Genomic DNA, 21,807 nt, shown 5'->3' on the forward strand with positions numbered 1-21,807 from the left:
CTTTGCTGAGTTTCTATAGTGCATCTTTTAAGTGCCACCCCCAACTGCTAATGGCATGTCAGAGATCAAGGGAGCGGGCGTGGTGCCAGGCCACACTCGGCCAGACAAATGGACAACTTTCCAACACACTCACAACTTGTCTCATGGCTTGATGGATTTTGGGAAGTGGGGAGGCCAGTCAGTCACAGCAGGATCAGAAGGAGAAATTGCTGGTAAAGTTCATCCGTTTGGGCAGCATCTGCGGAGAGAAATCAGAGCAACGTTTCAGGTCCAATGACCCTTCCTCAGGACGCAGGACTGCACAGACGCAAACTTCAGAGCAGGACCCAAAACGTTAACTCTGATTTCTCTCCACAGACACTGCCAGACCTGCCGAGCTTTTCCAGCAACTTCTGTTTTTGTTTCTTATGCCCAGCAATTTTTTTTTTTGCCATCAGTTCTTTTGTTTCTTTTCAGTCACAGCAAGTTCTTGAAGCTAGAGCATTCATGTGCAGTCCAGTTCAGTGTATGGTCAAGGGAGCCATACTGGAAGTGTGGCCAGATACCCTGCTAGTTCAGGCCCTTAAGTTTTCAGGATTACAGAGGAGACACTGTCATGACCATCAGCTTTGCTGGGCTTTCAGCTGTCAGTGTCATATGGAGTGAATCAAATCAGCTGAAAGATGGCATATGTCGCTGAGATTCTATTTTGATCCCTGTACACTCTTTCCCAGATCACAACAAAAAATTACTGCTAGCTTCACACAATAAAATATACAGGAACCGCTTAGAAGGCTGTCTCAAGGTTCGTCTTTTTGCCGTTGGTTTTATTAAAATATTTCATACCAATGATTACAGCCACAAACATGATTGTTTCTAACAAAAGAAAATGGTCAAGGAGCAAGGGGGTTGTGTGTGAAAGAGAAAAGCTTAAAAACATTTTCAGCATTGGACATTGGGACTCACAGTATTGATGGCTGTAACAACACAACAGTGATTCAGGCTGAATTCCTAATCTGGCATCTACTTCACATTACAACTGACATTATAAATTCTCATTCTAAACAGAAGAAAAAGAAATAACCTTGGTTTTTTTTTTAATCCTTTAATGTTAAAAAGGTGTTCTGTGAAAATTCATGGTGTAGAGATAATACGGTTGCTTCAAGTCCCTTCAGGTACACCTGATGCAAAGTTCTATTGCTACTTTAGCATTGATTTAATGCTTACGCAGAGTCAGATTCAAATTAAAGGGTTTCAACAACTTTTTCCTAAATTGAGGAATAAAGTAAAACAAAAAACACCAACCTCTTATTTCCAGTGAGGTCACCTAATCTCCACAGTGTGCTCCATGCAATAAGCCAAACAGAAGCTCAAATGCTGGTCATTAAATTCTAGCCCAGAGTCATTGCATTTCTTTCTTTTGGGGGGTGGGGGGTGGGGGGAATAGCAAGGTGTGAATAAGTTGGCATAAGATGCAACTGGTTTGAGGGGTAGGGGTGGGGGTGGATTCAAACTGCCCTCCTGTCCTCATTTTAACTGAAGCAACGATAGGCAGATGCCAACCTGACCCGAGTGAGTCAGGTAGAACTATGAACATACCAAGAAGCAGTACACACAACTGTCTTTGTCTCAACTCTTGGGGTTGGACAAAGGAAAGGGCAGCAGGAGGAGACAAGGTCAGAAAGCAGACTAGAGTTTCCGTCCGTAAATGCGCTGTAGTTTTCACGGGGCATTGCAACTGGGAGAACTGCAGTTAGCCGATTGGGTCTCCTTAAACCTCTAATCGCGATTGTGAACGTGGACACTGAAGGGATTTGGCAAATCACCAAGTAAATGAAGACAATAAAATCATGAAGTTATTTGTTTTCGCCTGAGAATCTTGTGCACTGACAAAGCATCTCCGTACGCAAAAGTAGGAAGTCTTGTATATTTTCACTTTTTTTTTAAAAAGTATATTCACAGCTAAACAAATTTGTGGCTTCTACAAAACTGTACACAGACAGAGTACATTCATGGCTGACTTGAGGTACTACAAGGTTTTGCTTTTCCTTTTCATACAAGGTCACAGAATTACATACGTCAATTGGAAATGCAGTAAAGACTCCACACTTTCTGTTTAACTGCATAAACTACACTTTGCAGTCCCAGTTTTTTTTTGCTGTGAACTTCAGGGCTACTTCCTGGTGGAAGGTTAAAGGTCAAAAGGTGAGGAATGCCATTTCTTTTCTTCTCGAGAGCTGCTATTGGTCAGCTGGGATGTCTCTGTCAGGTTCCGATTTGGCTGTCTGGCTAGGGGATGGCGTGTGAGAGGGGTGGGCTACTGAAGGTATTCCATGCTGCATTGGGATGGAACCGGCAACAATCCCTTCAACGGCAGCGGCTGGGATGCCTGTTGCTGTCACCCCGACCACTCCGCTCGGAAATCTGTAACGACACAAACAGCCATCAGCGGTCCATTCCTGAGTACAGAGAGCGACGCTCAGTAACAAAACTGTGGTACCCAAAGGCCAAGTTGCTTGAAAGAGGAGGTGCAGTGTAGACAGGCTGGTGAGGGCAGCGCCTGGCACACATGCCTTCATTGGTCAGGGCAACGAGCACACAGGTTGGGGGCAGTACGTCACGATTGTACAGCACATTGGAATACTGTGTACGTTTCTGGTCATCCTACTCTAAGAAGGATGTAATGAAACTGGAAATGGTGCAATGATACACATGGATGTTACCAAGGCCCACGGGGTTTGAGTCACAAGAAGGTGATATCTTTCAGGATATCTTTTAAGGAACGGTCCCGACCCGAAACATCAGCTTTCCTGCTCCTCTGATGCTGCCTGACCTGCTGCGTTCCTCCAGCTACACACTCTGTTATCTCTGGATAGGCTGGGGCTTTTCTCCCTGGAGTGTCGGAGGCTGAGGGGTGACCTTATGGAGGGTTATAAAAGCATGAGGGGGCACAGGTAAGACGGATAGCCAAGGTCTATTCCTCCAGGGTGGGGAAGTCTGAAACTACAGGGTATAGTTTTAAGATGAAAAGTAAAATATTTAAAACTGATGCGAGAGACAACTTTTTCCACACACAGGGTGGTGCATGTATGAAACAAGCTGCCGGAGGAAGTGATCGAGGCTGGTACAATTACAACATTTAAAAGACATTTGGACAGGTACATGAATAAGAAGGGTTTAGATGAATTTGGACCAAATGCAAGCAAATGAGGCTAGTTCAGTTTGGTTAGCCTTTTTTTTTTAAATTGCATCTCAGATCTCAGTCTTGAGTTAAACTTAATAATTGACAGTGTTCACTAAAATCTGCCCCATAGAATAACTCCCGAGCATATGCAGCCTCCAGTTACAAACAGGACATTTGCTTGCGACACTGATTTCACGTTTCCCAGCTCTTAGATAAATTCCTTTACTGATAGACATGAAATAATTTCAAATCTTTGGGGCCTCTTATTCTCTTCCCCTCCCTTGCATTCTGTCACAATCACCAACCTACTCCGCTTTTGCGCTGACACTCACCTAGCAAGTCTCATCTTACTCCCAGCCTCCTGCTTCGATTGGTCACTTGGACCCTCCTCGGTCTCCAATGCCCGTCTCCCCTTGCAACCCAGTCTTCTTGTAGCCTGCCTCTGCGTACTCCCAAAGCAACAAGAAAATCTGCTCTCCATTCCCCTATCTCGATATCAGAAGGCTGCTTCTGTACCTTGGCGGCCAGCTCCCAGACGATGGCTGCAGCTCCCCCCTCCAACCAACCCTTGCCAATCCTCCGTCTCCAGCCCCTCAGTTCCCATACTGGGTGACCCCAGCTCCTGCACTCGGACTCTCTTGGAGAACTTATATCTCGGACAAGGCGCATTATGGGTGGACCAGAATGAAGTGGGATTATGAAGGGTTAAACTACAAGGGGAGATTATACAGACTCTGGTTACACTCCCCTGGAACTCAAAGTCAAGACATAACCTGATCAAAGTTTGAGATATAATGGAGAACATTTATGGTAAATAGAGACAAGCCATTTCCACTGATTCAGGAATCCAGGATTGACGGTACAGCATAGGAGTTACAGCCAGACATTTCAGTAGCAAAAGCTGAAAGCACTTCTACGCACAAAGTTTCGTATAGAAATGACAGGATTCTTCCACAAATGACAGGATTTCAGATTAACGGTTAATTCTGAGATTGACAAATTCTTGTTATTCAACAAGGTATTAGGGGATATGGGCCAAGGGTAGATGCGTAGATAAACCAATTCACTCAAACGGTAGGCCAGAAGCAAGGGCCACTTGTTTTACTGCGGTAATTCAGGGATAAATCTTTAACACTGTCAATAAAACAATATTGCAAGGAAACCCTGATCTGAGTCTCCTGGTTTTATTTCTCAGTTTACATGACAATTAACACCTTGGGATAGACACAGCCCCATTCATGGTCGCCAGAGTGAAGGGCTGTAGCATCACAACATGGTCTACAAATTACACAATGTGCGAAGGGCAGGTGGGAGTGTACACTGGGGTTACAGAGGCAACACACTGTGGCCCCTGTTCACTCGGACGAAGACTGATAGCACCCACCCAGCAGATCGGCAGGCCGTATCCAGGCTTCAGAACAGTGAGCGCTTGCAGCTAACTGTCTCACTAGGAATCCCCACAGTGAGTTTCTATCCTACCTGTAAGCAGCTCCATTCAGTTCAGGATGTACAGCCACCGGGTCGATGCCAGTCCATTGAGCAGCTGCTGCCAAATACTCTTTGTTCACACAGTTTTTTAAGGTGTCTGGAATGCGGCCTGCGGAGCAGCAAAGAACGTAATGAACGGCCACAGCAGCAGTTAAACCATGCTCCACGACACGGCCAGTCAGTGTCTGAGGCACCGTCAGTGGGAGACACGCTCACTTAACTCCTAACCCCTCGTGTGATGGGCCGTCACCCCAAGTTACTCTGAGAGAAACAATTAACAACATAGCAACGGCGTGGCCACCCATTCTTGTGTGGGAGGGGTCTGAAGGGAAGGGGGAAGACATAGGCAACAGCGTTGAAGCTTCTCCTCTTCCCTTAATTGTATAATGCTGTGTTTTCATTCAGAATGTCACACTGAACCCAAACCGAAGTGAGGTATCAGGCCAGTACAATGCAATATACAAGAACTGACAGTACTGTTGTAATAGCTAGGGACTGCAATCTTGTATGATTGCTGAGACTTGCGCACTTTAAAAAGAAAGTTACTGAACTGCACATCCATTCAGACCCTGTCAGACACAGTGGGCCACTTCACTCCTGTCGCAGGTTTATGGATTGAAGTCACACCCTGCCACATGGGTAACTTCATAGAATCATGAATCCCAACAGTATGGAAACAGGCTAGGACGTTCAGCACATCTGGTCCACACTGACCCCGCAAGAGAGATTCCCACCCAGACCCAGCCCACTACCATATCCTTGTAACCCAGCATTTCCCATGGCTAACACAACTAGCCTGCACAGCCCTGGACGCTATGGGTAACTTAGCACAGCCAAACCACTCTAGCTGGCACACTGTCGGTCCGTGGGAGGAAACCCACACAGACAGGGGGAGAATGAGCCAACACCACCCGAGGCTGGAACCGAACCCAAGTCCCTGGTGCAGCCAGAGAGCAGTGCTAACCACTGTGCCGCCCCAATCGTTCGCATTCCGATAGGTCTCAAACTACAGATCAGTTAACAATCAAAAGGCCAGACAGAGGAATTTAATTTAAAATTGTTCACTACTAAATGCAGTAGGTTTTGATTTAAAAATCTCTAATTAAATACATCGACCACCTCCTATTCATGTTGCTAACTTGCAAACCAACTGGAAAGGCAAGATCAGTGCTGCCTGCAGGATCAGACTTTAAGCAAAGCTTGTGCTGCATCTCCATTTCAACCTCAGGATTGCTTTAAGCAGACTTTGGAAAACTGACAGGAAAAGCACAACACTCCCCTCTTGTGGCAGGATAAGTACTTTATTGAAAAGCAGAAGACCAGCTCAATACAAGTCGCCGCACCTGTTGGTAGCAGAGCTCTTAACAGTGCACACAGACTGATAATTTCAACAGTATCAGTGTTCACGTTCAGGCTGTACAGGACATTGGTCAGGCCACTTTTGGAACACTGCGTTCAATCCCGGTCTCCCTGCTGTAGGAACCATGTTGTCAAACTTGAAAGGGTTAAGAAAAGATTTACAAGGGCGTTACCAGGGTCGGACGGTTTGAGCTAGAGGAGAGGCTGCAGAGTCTGGGGCTATTTTCCTTGCAGCGTTGGAGGCTGAGGGGGTGACCTTACAGAGGGTCATAAAATCATGAGGGGCATGGATGGGGTGAGTAGACATCCCCAGGGCAGGGGAGTCCAACACATCGGTTTAAAGTGACAGAGGAGAGATTTATAAGGGACCTAAGGGGCAACTTTTTCCACGTGTATGGAACGAGCTGCCACAGGAAGTGGTGGAGGCTGGTACAATTACAACATTTAAAAGGCATCTGGACGGATATATGAATAGGAAGGGTTCACAGGGATTTGGGCCAAATGCTGGCAAATGGGACTAGATCAGTTTAGGATATCTGGTCAGTATGGACAAGTTGAGTCACATTTCCATGCATGTAGGATTCTAAGACTCTGCTACCAGTTCACAGTTACTAGTTCTGTATCTCCACTGTCCCATTCAAACTTTCTTTACCCCTTCTGAAGGCATTAGGGCATTCATTCATTAGGCATTCAGCAGGTTCAGTGCTCCAGTACCTGTGATAGCTCTGCGAATCTCTCGTGCTGCCTCCTCTCGCACCTCAATGGAAGCCTGCTCGCTGTACCACGCTGTGTGGGGGGTGCAGATAAGGTTCGGTGCATCCTTCAGCGGCCCCTGACTAAAGCTGCAGCACAGCAAGAGCATGTTTGAAAACGCACAGAAATCCGATTGAAATGCTAATCCCGAAAAGGCACGGAAAAACGAAAAGATGACATGCTTCAGGTACAGATAGCAACTTGGCTTTTTTCCCCAGCTATGGAGAGACTGGCTTTCCATTTCCAAAACCTTCCCCTTCAATTTCAGTCATGTCACAACTCCACACCATGGACGTAGATACAGCTTTAGTGCAGAGGAACATGGTTATCACATGTCTGCAATCTGCTCTCACAGTGAGCCACAGCCTGTCACACTGTGCTTAACGCATCCCCAAATTTTAAAGGTACATTTCTGATCTTAAGTGTCTAAACCCACACAGAAGTTCAAAACCCAAAATCTCCTTCCCTTCCTTTTGGAACTGCAACACTGATGAAAGTCAAACAGTCATTAGTGTCCATGCCAATTCTCTCCGAGTGTAATTCTGCTAGTCCCATTCTGCCACCATTACCCCGATGCCTCACAGATTTTCTCTGTCCAGATAATAATTCAACTCCCAATTGATAACGCCTCTGCCACGCTCTCGGGCAACGGACTGCAGATTTTAATCACTCACTGCAATAAGCTTTACCCAATATTGCGTGTGGCTCTTCCAACATTCTCCTCAAACAGTAGCCTCTCGTTCTCTCTCCAGTTTCTAGTGGTTTTGAACTAATTTCCTCGCTTTTGTACTGCCACTTCCATTTAGAAAGCCCTGGATCTCGACGGCCATTTAACCTTCTTCACAGCCTACCCTACCATGTCCCAAAAAATACCCCCACATCCCTGTGCAGCTGGCTCCCTTTATGGAATTGTAACTGTATTTTCAGTTGCCTTACCTACACCTTCCAAAATGTATCACTTCACAATTCCCTGCACTAAGTCTTGCCTCTCACATGACTAACATGACTTTGAAAGGCGATCAACATTCTCCCCTCAGTTCACACTACTTCCAAGTTGAGCATCCTCTGTACATTTTCACATTGTCACCTGCACACTCACGTCGCTGCTTCTCAAGTGTCTTTCCCCCTGTCCCATAAATGGTCTCCATCCAGCCTGGCTTCAGTGTGTATTTGTCAACCTGACATTGTTGATAAAAACCCTCTTTCTGGTTCATTTTCCTCTACAGCAACTTTTGGTCATCCAGGAATCCCAGACTTTGATTATCCTACCTTTCCCCTTCAAGGAGATGTACCTCATCTCTACCCAAATTTATCTTATCTTTAATGGCAGCCCATTGTTAAATCATTTCTTGTTTTGTTGACGATCCCTTCTTGACTCCCTGAACTGGCTCTCCCCTAACGAACTATTTGTCCCTTGAACTGCTCCTTGCTCTTTTCTGTGGTAAACCTAAATCTCATTCTCTCGCTGCCCATAAACACTCCTGTACTATTTCCTACCCCTGACGCTACCTGTATCTCACCTCCTTTCACGCAGTATTTCTCCTTTCTCATGCCTGGTCTCTCGAAGGTACAGACAAATAGTTATTAGCCACATGTATGTTCAGGACATTCAAAGAATTGGAACTTGTTTTTAGCAGAATTTGCATGCGGAATCCCAGCATGGCCACAGAGTTTCGCACTGCCTCCAAATCGCTGCTGCTCCAAAGCTAATGGTAAAAACTCTGTTTCGGTTAACTTATAGACAAGGAACCGAGTCCTGGCACGTTTGTGGCCTCAATCATTTGCCCAGGCATTGGCAAGGGTTGAGGCCGGGGTGCAGTAAAGTCCAGGAAGGTATTGTGGGAGGAAAACAGACCTTGCTCCTGTATGCACCATCACTCGCCCACCAGTAAATCAAAAAAATTCACCACCGACAAACAAAACCAAAATGCCTTGACCAAGGAGTTTCCAAAGTCATCCGATGTGCTGTGCCCCCACCTGAAAGGTTCTGATTCGTGAACATCCAAAGCTGCTCCTCGTATCCGTCCATCCTTCAGTGCCTGGCCCAGTGCTTTCTCATCCACCAGTCCCCCTCGTGCTGTGTTCACCAGGAATGCCCCCTGACGCATCTGTGAATTGGATTCGCAATATTACAACAGGGCTTCACTGGCAGACCAGCAGTGAAATGCAAAATGAAGCAACTCACTGCACAGTGAATGGGCAAACACAGTAGAAGATACTGTACTGTAAAGAAGCAGCAAGATTCTCTGATGTACACATTATCGCTAAGTAAACGAGATAATAATATCGTAAACTTCTGCAAAATGCATTCAATGACACAAAACAGTTCCCATCTGAACTGGCAGGAGAAGTTCTCCAAACAGTATTGACATCAACATTGAAATTGCAATTAACTCTTTGTACATACAAATGGTACAGTGCGATGTTCACGTCGTCTAATTTCTATACAATTAGACATCCCACTTTCAATTAGTGATTCAGCAAATCATTAAGTATTCAATTAGCTCATTTCAACAGTCTACTAAATTGCAATAAGATATTATGATTCACTGTTTTAATAGACAATTATGGTGGAGGTGAATTGAATTGAACGAGCTTTACTGTCACGTTCTCACACGAGGACGGTGACAAGTTTACAAGTCACTACTTCTAGTGAAATCTTAGGTACAAGATACCTCGTACAGATTCTTCAGTAAAAATTCTTAGGGCAAGGCAGGGCACGGTGAGTGATTGGGGATGGGGGGGAAGAAATAGAAAATAAAGGAATAAAAAGTCCAGCATTGCAAATCGTGGGAATAAATTAGAAAAGTAGAGAAATAAAAAGTTCAGAAGAACAGTCCGTCCAATCCAGTCCACATCGGCACTCGGCCTCTAGTCTACAAAAGTCTCGAGTCCAGACCAAGGCATCACCTCCGGGCTCTCGAGACTGCTCCGGAATCCCCTTGGGGCTTGAAGTCCACGCTGAGGCCATGCTTGGCTGGGAGTTCAGGACATAGCCGAGACGAAAGAAGAGAGGGGAGAGAAGACAACAAACACAAAACAAAACAAAAAAGAGAGAAATAAAAGGAAAAAGAGATGGACAAAGTGGATGAGCTACTCTGGGAATAAAAGGATGGCATCGGTCAATGGCACCAACAGGGAGAGCTGTGAGCCACATAAACATTTCCATTTGACACCACACAAGGTTAGTGATAGAGCTCAGATAAGGATGAAACCTGCACAGTAACCAAGCTGCAGGAAAGCATCAGACTGCTGCACCGTGGATGGAAGTACAAACGTGTTGCTGGAATAATTTTGAACATAGTTCAAATCCCAACACAGCAGTTCAACAATTTGAATTCAGTTTAGAAGAATATCTGGAAATAAACATCAAAAAAAGTGATCACAAAGCTGTTGGTTTGGTGTAAAAACTATTTGGCTCACTGACGTCCATTCAGGAAGGAAACTTGCTGTCCTTATCTGATCTGGATCTAATCAAACACCAACGTAGATAATTGTTAATGGGTGGCACAGCGGTTAGCACGGCTGCCTCACAGTGAAAGGGTCCTGGGTTCAATTACAGTCTGAAGAGGCCCAGCAAGCCATTCAATCCCTGTCCTAAGAAAGACACTGTGGAACTTGAAAGGGTTCAGAAAAGATTTACAAGGATGTTGCCAGGGTTGGAGGGTTTGAGCTACAGGGAGAGCCTGAATAGGCTGGGGCTATTTTTCCTCGAGTGTCAGAGGCTGAGGGGTGACCTTATAGAGAGGTTTGTAACATCATGAGGGGCATGGATAACGTGAATAGCCAAAGCCTTTTCCCCAGGGCAGGGGAGTCCAAAAGTAGAGGGTACAGGCTTAAGATGAGAGGGGAAAGACTTAAAAGGGACCTGAGGGGCAACTTTTTCCACACAGAGGGTGGTGCTGGTGAAGAACGAGCTGCCAGAGGTGGTGGAGGAGGCTGGTACAATTACAGCATTTAAAAGGCATCTGGATGGGTACATGAGTAGGAAGGGTTTAGAGGGATATGGGCCAAATGCTGGCAAATGGGACTAGATTAATTTACGGTATCTGAGTGGCACGGGCGAGTTGGACCAAAGGGTGTGCTTCTGTGACGTACAGCTCTACGGCTGTATCAAATTATAAGAAGAAACATTTTCTCAGCAATTCAAGGACCTTAGGGGTGGCCAAAGATGCCAAAAACTTAACAGAGATGTCCAAATCCCAAACAATAATTTTAAAAACCTTCCGTGAAGCTGCACAGGACATTTATCCTGACTGATTAATTGAGGACTGTGTTATGTAAAAACGGCTCTGACTTGCGTACTAACAGTACAAAAGCACGCAAGGTGTTGCACGCGTTTTTGTGGGTGACATACCAACACAGTAATACACAGGAACCTTGTCCTCTCGCTACCTGTTTGATGGTGAAGTCATTGATGAGGTGATGATTGTGCTCATTCAGACTGGAATGCAGGGTCACACAGTCGCTGTGAACCAGCAGGTCCTGTAAGGTGCTTATTCTCTGGAGACCAAGCGACTTCTCCACACCGTCTGGCAGGTATGGGTCGTAGAAAATCACGTTAAATCCAAACGTTTTTGCCCTCAAAGCCACCGCTTGACCGACACGGCCTGCAACAGAAGAGGAGGACGTGAATTTTTTTCAACACTGCCCCCGCTTCCCCCCCGCAATGCGTGAGAAACAAGTTAGCTATCGGAGGATGGTGTTTGTTGGGGTGGGGGGGTGGGGGGGGGGGGGGGACGGTTTGAAATCGCACAGAACAGGTGGCCCCAGCATCAAGTTAAGCCGAACTCAGGTGGGGCATTAATGGAGTCAGAGATAATGGGAACTGCAGATGCTGGACAATGCAAGATAACAAAGTGTGAAGCTGGATGAACACAGCAGGCCAAGCAGCATCTCAGGAGCTCCTGAGATGCTGCTTGGCCTGCTGTGGCCATCCAGCTTCACACTTTATCATCTGGGGCATTAATGCGGTAGGCTTGCACACTATTCCTGCTACTGTCCACCATCCAGTAACTACAGGAGACCAGTTATGTATCCCAGGATAGAACAGGTCCAAACACAGTATCGATAATTACAGTCTGATTCGTTCCAACTATCTATTTCTTCCACAAGGTTTCTGCAACATGCTCTGCTCAGTGAGCTATTCATGCTTGCTCTTTACATGCCTTTCCTCGACCCTTAAAATTATTCAAAATTAAGCATTTTACACATCTTTCATGCATGCCTTAGCGCCTTTTGCTAACTTGACACTTTTAAGCCATTTTGCAAGCATAAGTCATCCAGCAGGGTAGGAAGGGTGGGATGGGCAAAGTGGTCTCCTCTTTTTAGACATAGTGGGAACTGCAGATGCTGCAGAATCCGAGATAACAAAGTGTGGAGCTGGATGAACACAGCAGGTCAAGCAGCAGCTTAGGAGCACAAAAGCTGACGTTTTGGGCCTAGACCCTTCATCAGAGATTCAGATGCTGCTTGTGACAACTTGCAGTTTTGGCAGAGAACGACTGGTCAAACTAACAGTGTGGCCATTCTCTCAATGGATGTTGTCCGAAATGCAGAGTGCCTCCATGTTTCTGGCTCTGCTGTAAGAAGAACCAACAAGCCTTTCGAAAAGGAAAAGCAGCCGCTGGGCAAAGGGGGACACAGCTTTCATGCAATGTCGCAGCATCTGTCCATCATTACCCAGGCCAATGATGCCCAGAGTCTCCCCACGGATTCGAGCCGCTCCTGCGGCGACCTCTCGGATCTGCTCGACGCTCGACACCCTTGTGCCCTCCCGCAAAGCCTGGTGCAGCCACGTGGACCGTCTGTAAAGGTTTAAAATATGACACAGTGTAGAGTCTGCTGTCTCTTCCACCGATGATGAGGGAATGTTACACACAGCAATCCCTGTAACACAAAGAGGTGCAGAGTTTAAGCATCACCACCACACGCCCATTAACCAGTTATCAAATGGCCATACTTACTGCCAAACCTATCAATCAACTGTGGCAGTATTATTAACTGAGCTGCAAAAAAAAAGCCTAATCATTAATTTTAAAGAAAGAAATGTCAACAGCATTCTATGCAGCTGCATTCCGTGGTCGAAGTGCCAACGTATCAATTCCTGGCTTTGGACGTCGCTGTCATGCACGAGCCTTCAAGTTCCGCACACCAAAATATAATACATAGGAGCAGCACTGGACGACAGCGTGGGATAACGAACACCTTCTCATTTCATCGGACAATAGACGCACCAGCCACATCCCAGGACAAGAGGCAGAGTTCCCATCTACACATCACCATCAGGTACTCCCAGTAATTCACTGACTGGGCTGTATACACATGCTTCCCTCATGTTTTCCTCATCGGTTCAGTGGTGTTCAAATCACGGCCTTTTTTTTGTTACAATATATCCAGGTTTCGTTTTGCAGGCTGAAAAGTCTCCTCTCCCCTCACCCCATTTACTAAACATAATCAATCTATTTGGTCAAGCCAGTTCAACAAATATTTCTATTCATATTTAAATGCCCTGCTCCCATATCTCCATCCGTGGTTCCCTAATTCACTTAGAGTTGATCTTGAAAACTTCTGCACCCACCGTTAATCCGAGCAGGAATTTTGTTACTGATTTCATCAGAAAACCATTCCTTTTCCAAGCTAACCATCAGTTCTGCAGAAGTGAAACGTTAACTCTGATTTATCTCCACAGATGCTCCCAGGCCTGCTGCACTTTTCCACCAATTTCTGTTTTCCTAATTCTTATCTAACCTGCTCGAACTTTTTAAACATCCGAGAGACGTTTAATGCAGTGGACCAGAGTGTGTCGTAGGGAAATTTAAGCCCTCCATGTCGCCATGAGGTGAAATGATTAATCAGCACTCCACACCCTGGCTTCAGATGTTTGAATGCTCTGCTTTGATTGGTATTCTTTGGAATTGATGGTAATCACTCTGTTATCTCATTGCTCAATAAGGGGTTGCAGATGTCTGTTGGAATAGAGGCTTCCACTTTTGACCAGCATAGGCATCTTCAGGCAACATACTGAGTAGTGAGATTGTGCACAGTCTTCGCTTTTGTTATAATAATTGCTAATCTAAGGCATAGCACGATGGCTCAATGGTTAGCGCTGCTGCCTCAGAGCGCCAAGGGCCCAGATTCGATTCCACCCTCGGGCGACTGTCTGTGTGGAGTTTGCACATTCTCCCCGTGTCTGCATGGGTTTCCTCTGGATGCTCCGGTTTCCTCCCACAGTCCAAAGGCTAGGTGGATTAGTCATGCTAAATGGCTCCGTAGAGTTCAGGGATGTGTAGATTAGGTGGGTTATGGGGGAGGAGGAGGGGGGGGGGGAAAGAGAGGAGGAGGAGGAGGAGGAGGAGGAGGAGGAGGAGGAGGAGGAGGGAGAAGAGAGGTCGGGGGGGGGGGAGAAGAGAGGTCGGGGGGGGGAGAAGAGAGGTCGGGGGGGGGGGGAAGAAGAGAGGTCGGGGGGGGGGGAAGAAGAGAGGTCGGGGGGGGGAAGAAGAGAGGTCGGGGGGGGGGGAAGAAGAGAGGTCGGGGGGGGGGGAGAAGAGAGGTCGGGGGGGGGGGGAGAAGAGAGGTCGGGGGGGGGGGAGAAGAGAGGTCGGGGGGGGGGGAGAAGAGAGGTCGGGGGGGGGGAGAAGAGAGGTCGGGGGGGGCGGAGAAGAGAGGTCGGGGGGGGAAAGAGAGGGGGGGAGGGGGGGAAGAGAGGGGGGGGGAAGAGAGGGGGGGGGAAGAGAGGGGGGGGGAAGAGAGGGGGGGGGAAGAGAGGGGGGGGGGAAGAGAGGGGGGGGGGGAAGAGAGGGGGGGGGGGAAGAGAGGGGGGGGGGAAGAGAGGGGGGGGGGAAGAGAGGGGGGGGGGAAGAGAGGGGGGGGGGAAGAGAGGGGGGGGGAAGAGAGGGGGGGGGAAGAGAGGGGGGGGGGAAGAGAGGGGGGGGGGAAGAGAGGGGGGGGGGAAGAGAGGGGGGGGGGAAGAGAGGGGGGGGGGGAAGAGAGGGGGGGGGAAGAGAGGGGGGGGGAAGAGAGGGGGGGGGAAGAGAGGGGGGGGGGGGGAAGAGGGGGGGGGGGAAGAGAGGGGGGGGGGAAGAGAGGGGGGGGGAAGAGAGGGGGGGGGAAGAGAGGGGGGGGGAAGAGAGGGGGGGGGAAGAGAGGGGGGGGAAGAGAGGGGGGGGGAAGAGAGGGGGGGGGAAGAGAGGGGGGGGGAAGAGAGGGGGGGGGAAGAGAGGGGGGGGAAGAGAGGGGGGGGGAAGAGAGGGGGGGGGAAGAGAGGGGGGGGGAAGAGAGGGGGGGGGAAGAGAGGGGGGGGGAAGAGAGGGGGGGGGAAGAGAGGGGGGGGGAAGAGAGGGGGGGGGAAGAGGGGGGGGGGAAGAGGGGGGGGGGGAAGAGGGGGGGGGAAGAGGGGGGGGGAAGAGGGGGGGGGAAGAGGGGGGGGGGAAGAGAGGGGGGGAAGAGAGGGGGGGAAGAGAGGGGGGGAAGAGAGGGGGGGAAGAGAGGGGGGGAAGAGAGGGGGGGAAAAGAGAGGTCGGTGAGGGAGGAGAGGTCGGTGGGGGAGAAGAGGTCTGGATGGGATGCTCTGAGGTTCAGTGTGGACCTGTTGGGCCAAAGGGCCTTTTTCCACAATGTAGGGGTTCTATGATAGTACTCATCACGGATTTAGCAGACTGTGACATTTCCAGGTATTCTGTCAAAAGCTACGCAAAGCAACATGGCTGAGGTCTCTCCTCAAGGTGCCATGAAGAATAGTATACACATTCACTCAAAAATCTTATCTTCCCTTAAATGCCCACTCAACTCCTAGATCTGAGGCTCATCAATCTGTTCACGGTGGAAGACTAAAGTGTTCAAAACAGAGTCTACCACCAACCCTGTCGCTTTGTCAGCTTCTGATGGAATATCGGAAAATGCCACACAGTTGGCTAAAACTGTAGGGGCTGTAATGTGGGGGAGCACACTGGAGCTCAATGTCACATCTTTGAACATTTTGGCCTTCCACAGTGAACACAGTGGCGAGTCCCAGATCTAGGGGCTGAGTGGACGCTTACAGTGTGCAAGCAGGCCATTCAGCCCATCAAGTCTGCACTGATCCTCCAAAGAGCGCCCTACCTCGACCCCAACCCCTATCCTATCCCCATAACCCTACATTTCCCACGACCAACCCACCCAGTCTGCACATCCTTGGACACTATGGACAATTTAGCACGGCCAATCCACCCTAGCCTGCACATCTTTGGACTTTGAGAGGAAGCCAGACCAGCTGGAGGAAACCCACACAGACATGGGGAAAAACGTGCAGACTCCATACGCCCAAGGGTGGAACTGAACCTGGGTACCCTGGCACTGTGAGGCAGCAGTGCTAACCAGTGAGGCACCGTATCATCCCTGAAGGGATAGCCAGTTTTAGGGGAAGGCAATATAGACAACTGAAGGGAACTAAGCCTGATGGCCTTAATTAATCAATGCTAGTCAACAAAATCAATAAGCTGCTAATACAAATAATTTTATCAAGCATCAAAACGGGACACGCGTGCATCTGCACTGTGTGCGAACAAAATGTCCATCAGCCATTGTACAACTGCAGTAGAGCCTCTAGGGCAGCACAGGAGCCCTGCTGCTGTTAGCAATAGGGAATCAGTTCGATTCTCCCTGCGCCATGCAGTTCTGCGTGGACCGTGATCCGACATCTTACCTAAATCTGCAGCTGATTTGATGTCGACATTGTCATAGCCACTGCCAATCCTGACGATAATTCGAAGTGCTTTGAATTTCTCCAGGTCCTCTCGTGTTAATGTAATGGTGTGGTACATCAGGGCACCCACTGCTTCATTTAGTACCTGCAAAGAGAGAGAGTCAGATCAATGCGGCTCTTCCATCACGCACAGCCAAGTGAACACAGTACAGGTACAGGTGCACAGTTCCCTCCATTTCTACTTTTGTAGAACTGATTTTATTGAAAAATTCTTTATTATCCAATCGTACAAATAAAACAGAGGCAGGTTTTCCATTGTACTGAGTGAATGAAAAAGATGTTAATTCAAAATTAAAGTAAGAAACACCAAGTTAATAGAGGCACAGACCACTCAGATTCTAGTAAAACCTTTTCCACGCTTTCTGTCAAACGCTCCCAACTTACCTAATGGATGATTTAAATGGCCAAGTTCTCTCAAAGCCCCCAGCAAGCCCACCCAGGTCAGGTTCCACTCCTTTCCCATGAGCAGCTTGGAGTTGGCATGTGGTTAGAAAATCCCTGGTTCTTGCCTGGTGCAGTTCTGCAGGCTCACGGCAGCCTCCAGTAATGAGCCCAAATACCCACACTGCAGTCGTATTCTTCACTCACCCTTTCCACCAGTATAAACCTGCACAGATCTCTATCCACCTCCAACTTACACTGTCAGCAAACGACATTTGAAAGGGTGAGGGTGCAGAAAGTATTCTGTTCCAGGGATAAGGAGCTTCAGATATCTGACTAGGTTGGAGAGATGGGGTTTAACCTCTTTTTCTTGATTATTTTATAGTTTTAATTTTCATTTGACAGCAATGTCTAAAATCACGAGGAAATCCTGGACAAAGAGTCATAAAGCAGAACATTAATCTTTTGATTGTGCAGAATGTTTTGCAGAGTGATCAATTAACAATATCGTTTGAGTTAAAGCTCACAACGAAATGTTACCAAGGTGGGAATATTTTGATGTTATGAGGCACAAAACAGATGCACACGTTCAAATGAATGTTCAGGGAGTTGGCAGCACAATAGTTCAGTGGTTAGCACGGCTGCCTCACAGTCCAGGTACCGAGGCTCATTCTCACCCTCTGGTGACTGTCTGTGTAGAGTTTACACATTCTCCCAGTGTCTGTGTGGGTTTCCTCCGGGTGCACTGGTTTCCTCCCACAGTCCAAAGATGTGCAGGCTGGGTGGATCGGCCATGGGAAATGCAGGATAACAGGTAGGGGGGGGTGGGGTCTGGGTGGAATGCTCTTCACAGGATTGATGAGGTTTCGATGGGTTCACCAGCCTCTTTCCACACTGCAGGAATTTTACGATATTTTCCATTGGCAGAGCACCAGCTGAAAGGTAATTAGCAACAGCAGCATTGGTGACACGGATGGGGTGGTGGGGGGGGCACTGTTTTACGCCGTGAGCACTCAGGCCCTGAAATGCACTGCCTGAGAATGTGATGGAGGCAGGTACAGTCAAAGGCAGGAGGATAATCAGCCAAGAGAAAAGGGTTGACAGGAGCAATGAAAGCTGTTCTTGCAGAAATCCAGCATGTATGTGACAAGTTACACAGGCTCCTCTTGTGCTGCAACTCTTCCAGGGAAGAAAAGCCAAACCACAAGGTGTTCAAACTGACAGATTAAAATGATCCAGGCCACGAGTGCATATGCACACATTACGGTAGCTTATCCAAATGCTGAAAATTCCACGCACTACACTTCAGTGAAATCCTAACAACAAAGCAGCACATACATTTAAATTTACAGGATGTTCGCGAGGCCTCTTCTGAAATACTGTGTCCAGTTCTGGTCGCCCGGTTGTAGGAAGGATATTATTCAGCTGGAGACACTTCAGAAGAGGTCTACCAGGATGTTGCCGGTTATGGAAGGTTTGAGTTATAAAGAAAGGCTGGGGCTTCTTTCACTGGGCCGCAGGAGGTTGAGAGGCCCCCCGATAGAAGTTTATAAAATAATGAGGGGTACAGATAGAGGTAATGGTAGGTGTCTTTTCCCAAGGGTGGGGGCCTTCAAGACCAGGGACCACATTTTTAAGGTGAGAAGGCAAACACAGACACAGACACATGGAACTGAGGAGCAGGTGGTGATCATTTGGCCCTTTAAGTCTGCTCTGTCATTCAAGAGATTTAACAAAGACAGGACGAACAAATCTTTTACACAGAGGATGGTTCACATGTGGAATGACCTTACTGGGAAAGTGGTGGGTGTGGGTCACAGTTACAATGTTTAAAAGATACTTAGGGAAGTACATGAATAGGAAATGTTTGGAGCGGTATTGGCCAGGAGCAGGCAGGTGGGACTAGTTTAGTTCAGGGTTAAGTTTGGCATGGACTGGTAGGATCGATGGGTCTGTTTCCATGCTGTATGGCTCCATGCTGTATTTGCTCTGAATCAGCTTGTTTTCTCATGTTTTCTTATGACAGATTGCACACACTGACCTCACAAAAGGATGGGCAGAGAAAATGCCACTGTCCATTTTACCTCTCAGTCCCAGAGGTTCTGGCTGGTGATATAAACACAAGACACAGCCACATTCGACAATCCTTCTCTGGCACTGAAATCCCAATTAACTCGAATTGAAGGGAACAGTCTCAAGTGTGGTTGAAGTAAAATGTCAGGTACAAAATGTTGCCAAACTTTGCAAGGAGCTCAAGTATGTGGCAAATAATGCTCTTAACCACAAGTTAGTGGTATTAAATTGGAAATAGTGTGACTTTGAGCACTTTTTGTGAAGCATGCAAGATTTACAACCACAAAGTTACAGCACAGAAAAGGTCATTCAGCCCACTGTTGATACTTTCAGTAGACACCACAGAACGCTGGTCATAGGGTCACAGATTCATAGAGTCACATAGCTTGGTCCAACCAGTCCACACCAACCATGGTCACAAACTAAGCTAGTCCCACCTACCTGCGAATGGCCCACATCCCTCCTAAACTTCCCTATTCATGTACTTATCCAAAAGTCTTTTAAACATTGTAAATGTACCCGCGCCTAGCACTTCCCCTGGAAGTTCATTCTGCACACAAACCACTCCCTTTGCAAAAGTAAATGTCACCCCTCATGTCTGCTTTAAAACTTTCTCCTCTCACCTTCAAAATAAGCTGCCTAGTCTTGAAATTCCCAAACCTAGGGAAAAGACCCTTGCCATTCACCTTATCTGTACCCCTCACGATCTATAAACCTCCTATGTTCCAGAGGAGGAATGTCTGTCCTGCTTCTCCCTATAACTCAAACTTTCCATTGCTGGGAACATCCTGGTAAATCTTTTCTGAACCCTCTCTAGCTTAATAATATTCTTCCTATAACAAGGGTGACCAGAAGTGGATATATTCATCCAGGAGAGGTCTCACTGGCTTGACCTCTCAATTCCCATATTCCGAGCAATCCAGATAAAAATGCTGGACGCTTTCTTAACTACCGTCCTGTGTATGCTGCAAATTTCAAAGAATTATGTACCTGAGCCCCCTAGATCTCTGTTCTACAGCACTACCCAAGGTCCAATGTTTAACTGTCATTGCTACAGCAGTGACAAAGATAAATTAACCTGGAGTTACAACGTAATCAGATTGGTTGCACATACAATTCAAAGAATAAATTCACTCACTTTGATTTTGTGCACGCTGGAAATTTGAAATCATAAGGGAAAACTGCTGGAATATTCAGGACCAATAGCGTGTGGAAAGAGGAACAGAATACTAAGCAGCACCAATCACAGATCATCAGCTTGAATGTTAATCCTACAACTGGCATTAAAGATTTGGACGCGGGGATAGAAAGCTTACAGGTGATACCAAAATAGATGGGAAACTAAGGCTGCAATGGAGAAACAGGAAAGTTACAAGTGAAAACAGGTAGGCGAACAGCAAAAATTTGGCAGGATGCACTTTAATGTGTAAGGTAATCCATTTTGGCCAGAGGAATTCTTTAAAAAAAAAAGCAAATTATCGAAAGGGAGAGAAGCCTCGAAATGCTTAAAATGTAGCGGGATTTGTGTTTCTTTGTACATGAGGCACATACAACTAGTATGCCAGTAGAGCAGTTACTAAGCTGGGCAAATGGAATTTTGGCATATACTGCTGAAGGAATGGAGAAGAACAGCATTATTCCAAAGGCACAGGGTATCGATGGGGCTGCATCGAATATACTGCATATAGCTTTTGGTCCCCTTACTTGAGGAAGGATTAACTGCATTAGAGGCAGATCAGAGAAGGTTCACTTTAAATCCAGAGATGAAAAGCATGCCTGAAGAAGAGAGCTTCAGCAGTTTAGGCCTATAGTCACTAGAATTAATTAAAGCATTAATTCCTCTGCCTCAATATGTTAACATTATTTTCAATACCTAACCGCAACATTCCTCTTCTCACACTTTCACAAAATATATGCCTCTAAAACGAGCCTAAATCCCCACTGTGTTAGCTGGTCAGTCTCTTCTCATACACATTTTACCTTTAGAACATAGAACTTTCTTATTTATTTTTTCAGTTCCCCTGTGAACTTTCTATAATCAGCATGCTTCTTTAATCCGATGATCCATCTGATATCTGTGCAGAACATCAAGATGAAATATGCACCCTTATCTGTATTGTCACCCAGGGGAACTCTGAATTTGAGATAATGGGAACTGCAGATGCTGGAGAATTCCAAGATAATAAAATGTGAGGCTGGATGAACACAGCAGGCCAAGCTGTGTTCATCCAGCCTCACATTTTATTATCTTAGAACTCTGAATTTGTTGGTTTTCAATATTGTGCTGCACATTGAATATTGCTCGGAGATCTTAAATTTGGAAGGAATGTGGAAAATGGATTTATATCAAACAGTGTGTAAAAACCTGGAGTGATTTCTTTAAAAGAGATCGTGGAAGTTGGAGATTTTGTGAAGCAAGGCTTCCTTTGCATCAGGAGACTGATTGGTTTCCTGTACAGTGACGGGCTTGGGCAGATGCATGTTTCACCCTGTTCATTTGGAGGCAAGTGTAAGATAAACAGCTGAGCTAGAAGAATGCTTGCAAAGAACAAGCTTCCCAGCTGATCCCCCTCACTTCAGAGAGGGAAAACCCTCTTGCTGAGCTCAGTGTGGAATCGGTCTTGAGAACGAGATGACTGAAGAAATGCATCGCGAAGGCACCTCCTCAGCAAACTGTGCCCACAAGACAAAGGCAACAGCGCACCAGTAGTGGCTTGAACACACCTGTCAGAAGAACAGAGCAACAGGCTCCAGAACATTATGTCATTTTGCCTTTAAGAATAACCCAAAGTGTTTTGTTATTTCCAGAAAGTCAATCCCTGCAGAGAAATACTTTCTCGTACGTCTG

General features: G+C 47.0%; 1 protein-coding gene across 5 annotated transcripts in view; it reads right to left on the reverse strand.

Annotated features, from left to right (window-relative positions):
- Nucleotides 1-779: 779 nt before the first annotated feature.
- The window catches only part of LOC125458325 (C-terminal-binding protein 1-like), an 80,693-nt gene continuing 59,665 nt past the window's right edge, over nucleotides 780-21,807 (reverse strand). For all 5 annotated transcript variants that reach the window (XM_048543526.2, XM_048543525.2, XM_048543527.2 and 2 more), the window contains 7 exons: nucleotides 16,446-16,590; nucleotides 12,446-12,652; nucleotides 11,159-11,373; nucleotides 8,741-8,871; nucleotides 6,725-6,852; nucleotides 4,643-4,760; nucleotides 780-2,403 (listed from right to left, as the gene is read on the reverse strand). In XM_048543526.2, the coding sequence (XP_048399483.1) occupies nucleotides 2,220-2,403; nucleotides 4,643-4,760; nucleotides 6,725-6,852; nucleotides 8,741-8,871; nucleotides 11,159-11,373; nucleotides 12,446-12,652; nucleotides 16,446-16,590 (1,128 nt within the window). In that variant the 3' untranslated portion in view covers nucleotides 780-2,219. The remainder of the gene's footprint in view (nucleotides 2,404-4,642; nucleotides 4,761-6,724; nucleotides 6,853-8,740; nucleotides 8,872-11,158; nucleotides 11,374-12,445; nucleotides 12,653-16,445; nucleotides 16,591-21,807) is intronic.

This window comes from Stegostoma tigrinum, chromosome 13, assembly GCF_030684315.1.
Source record: "Stegostoma tigrinum isolate sSteTig4 chromosome 13, sSteTig4.hap1, whole genome shotgun sequence".
NCBI classification, from domain to species: domain Eukaryota; kingdom Metazoa; phylum Chordata; class Chondrichthyes; order Orectolobiformes; family Stegostomatidae; genus Stegostoma; species Stegostoma tigrinum.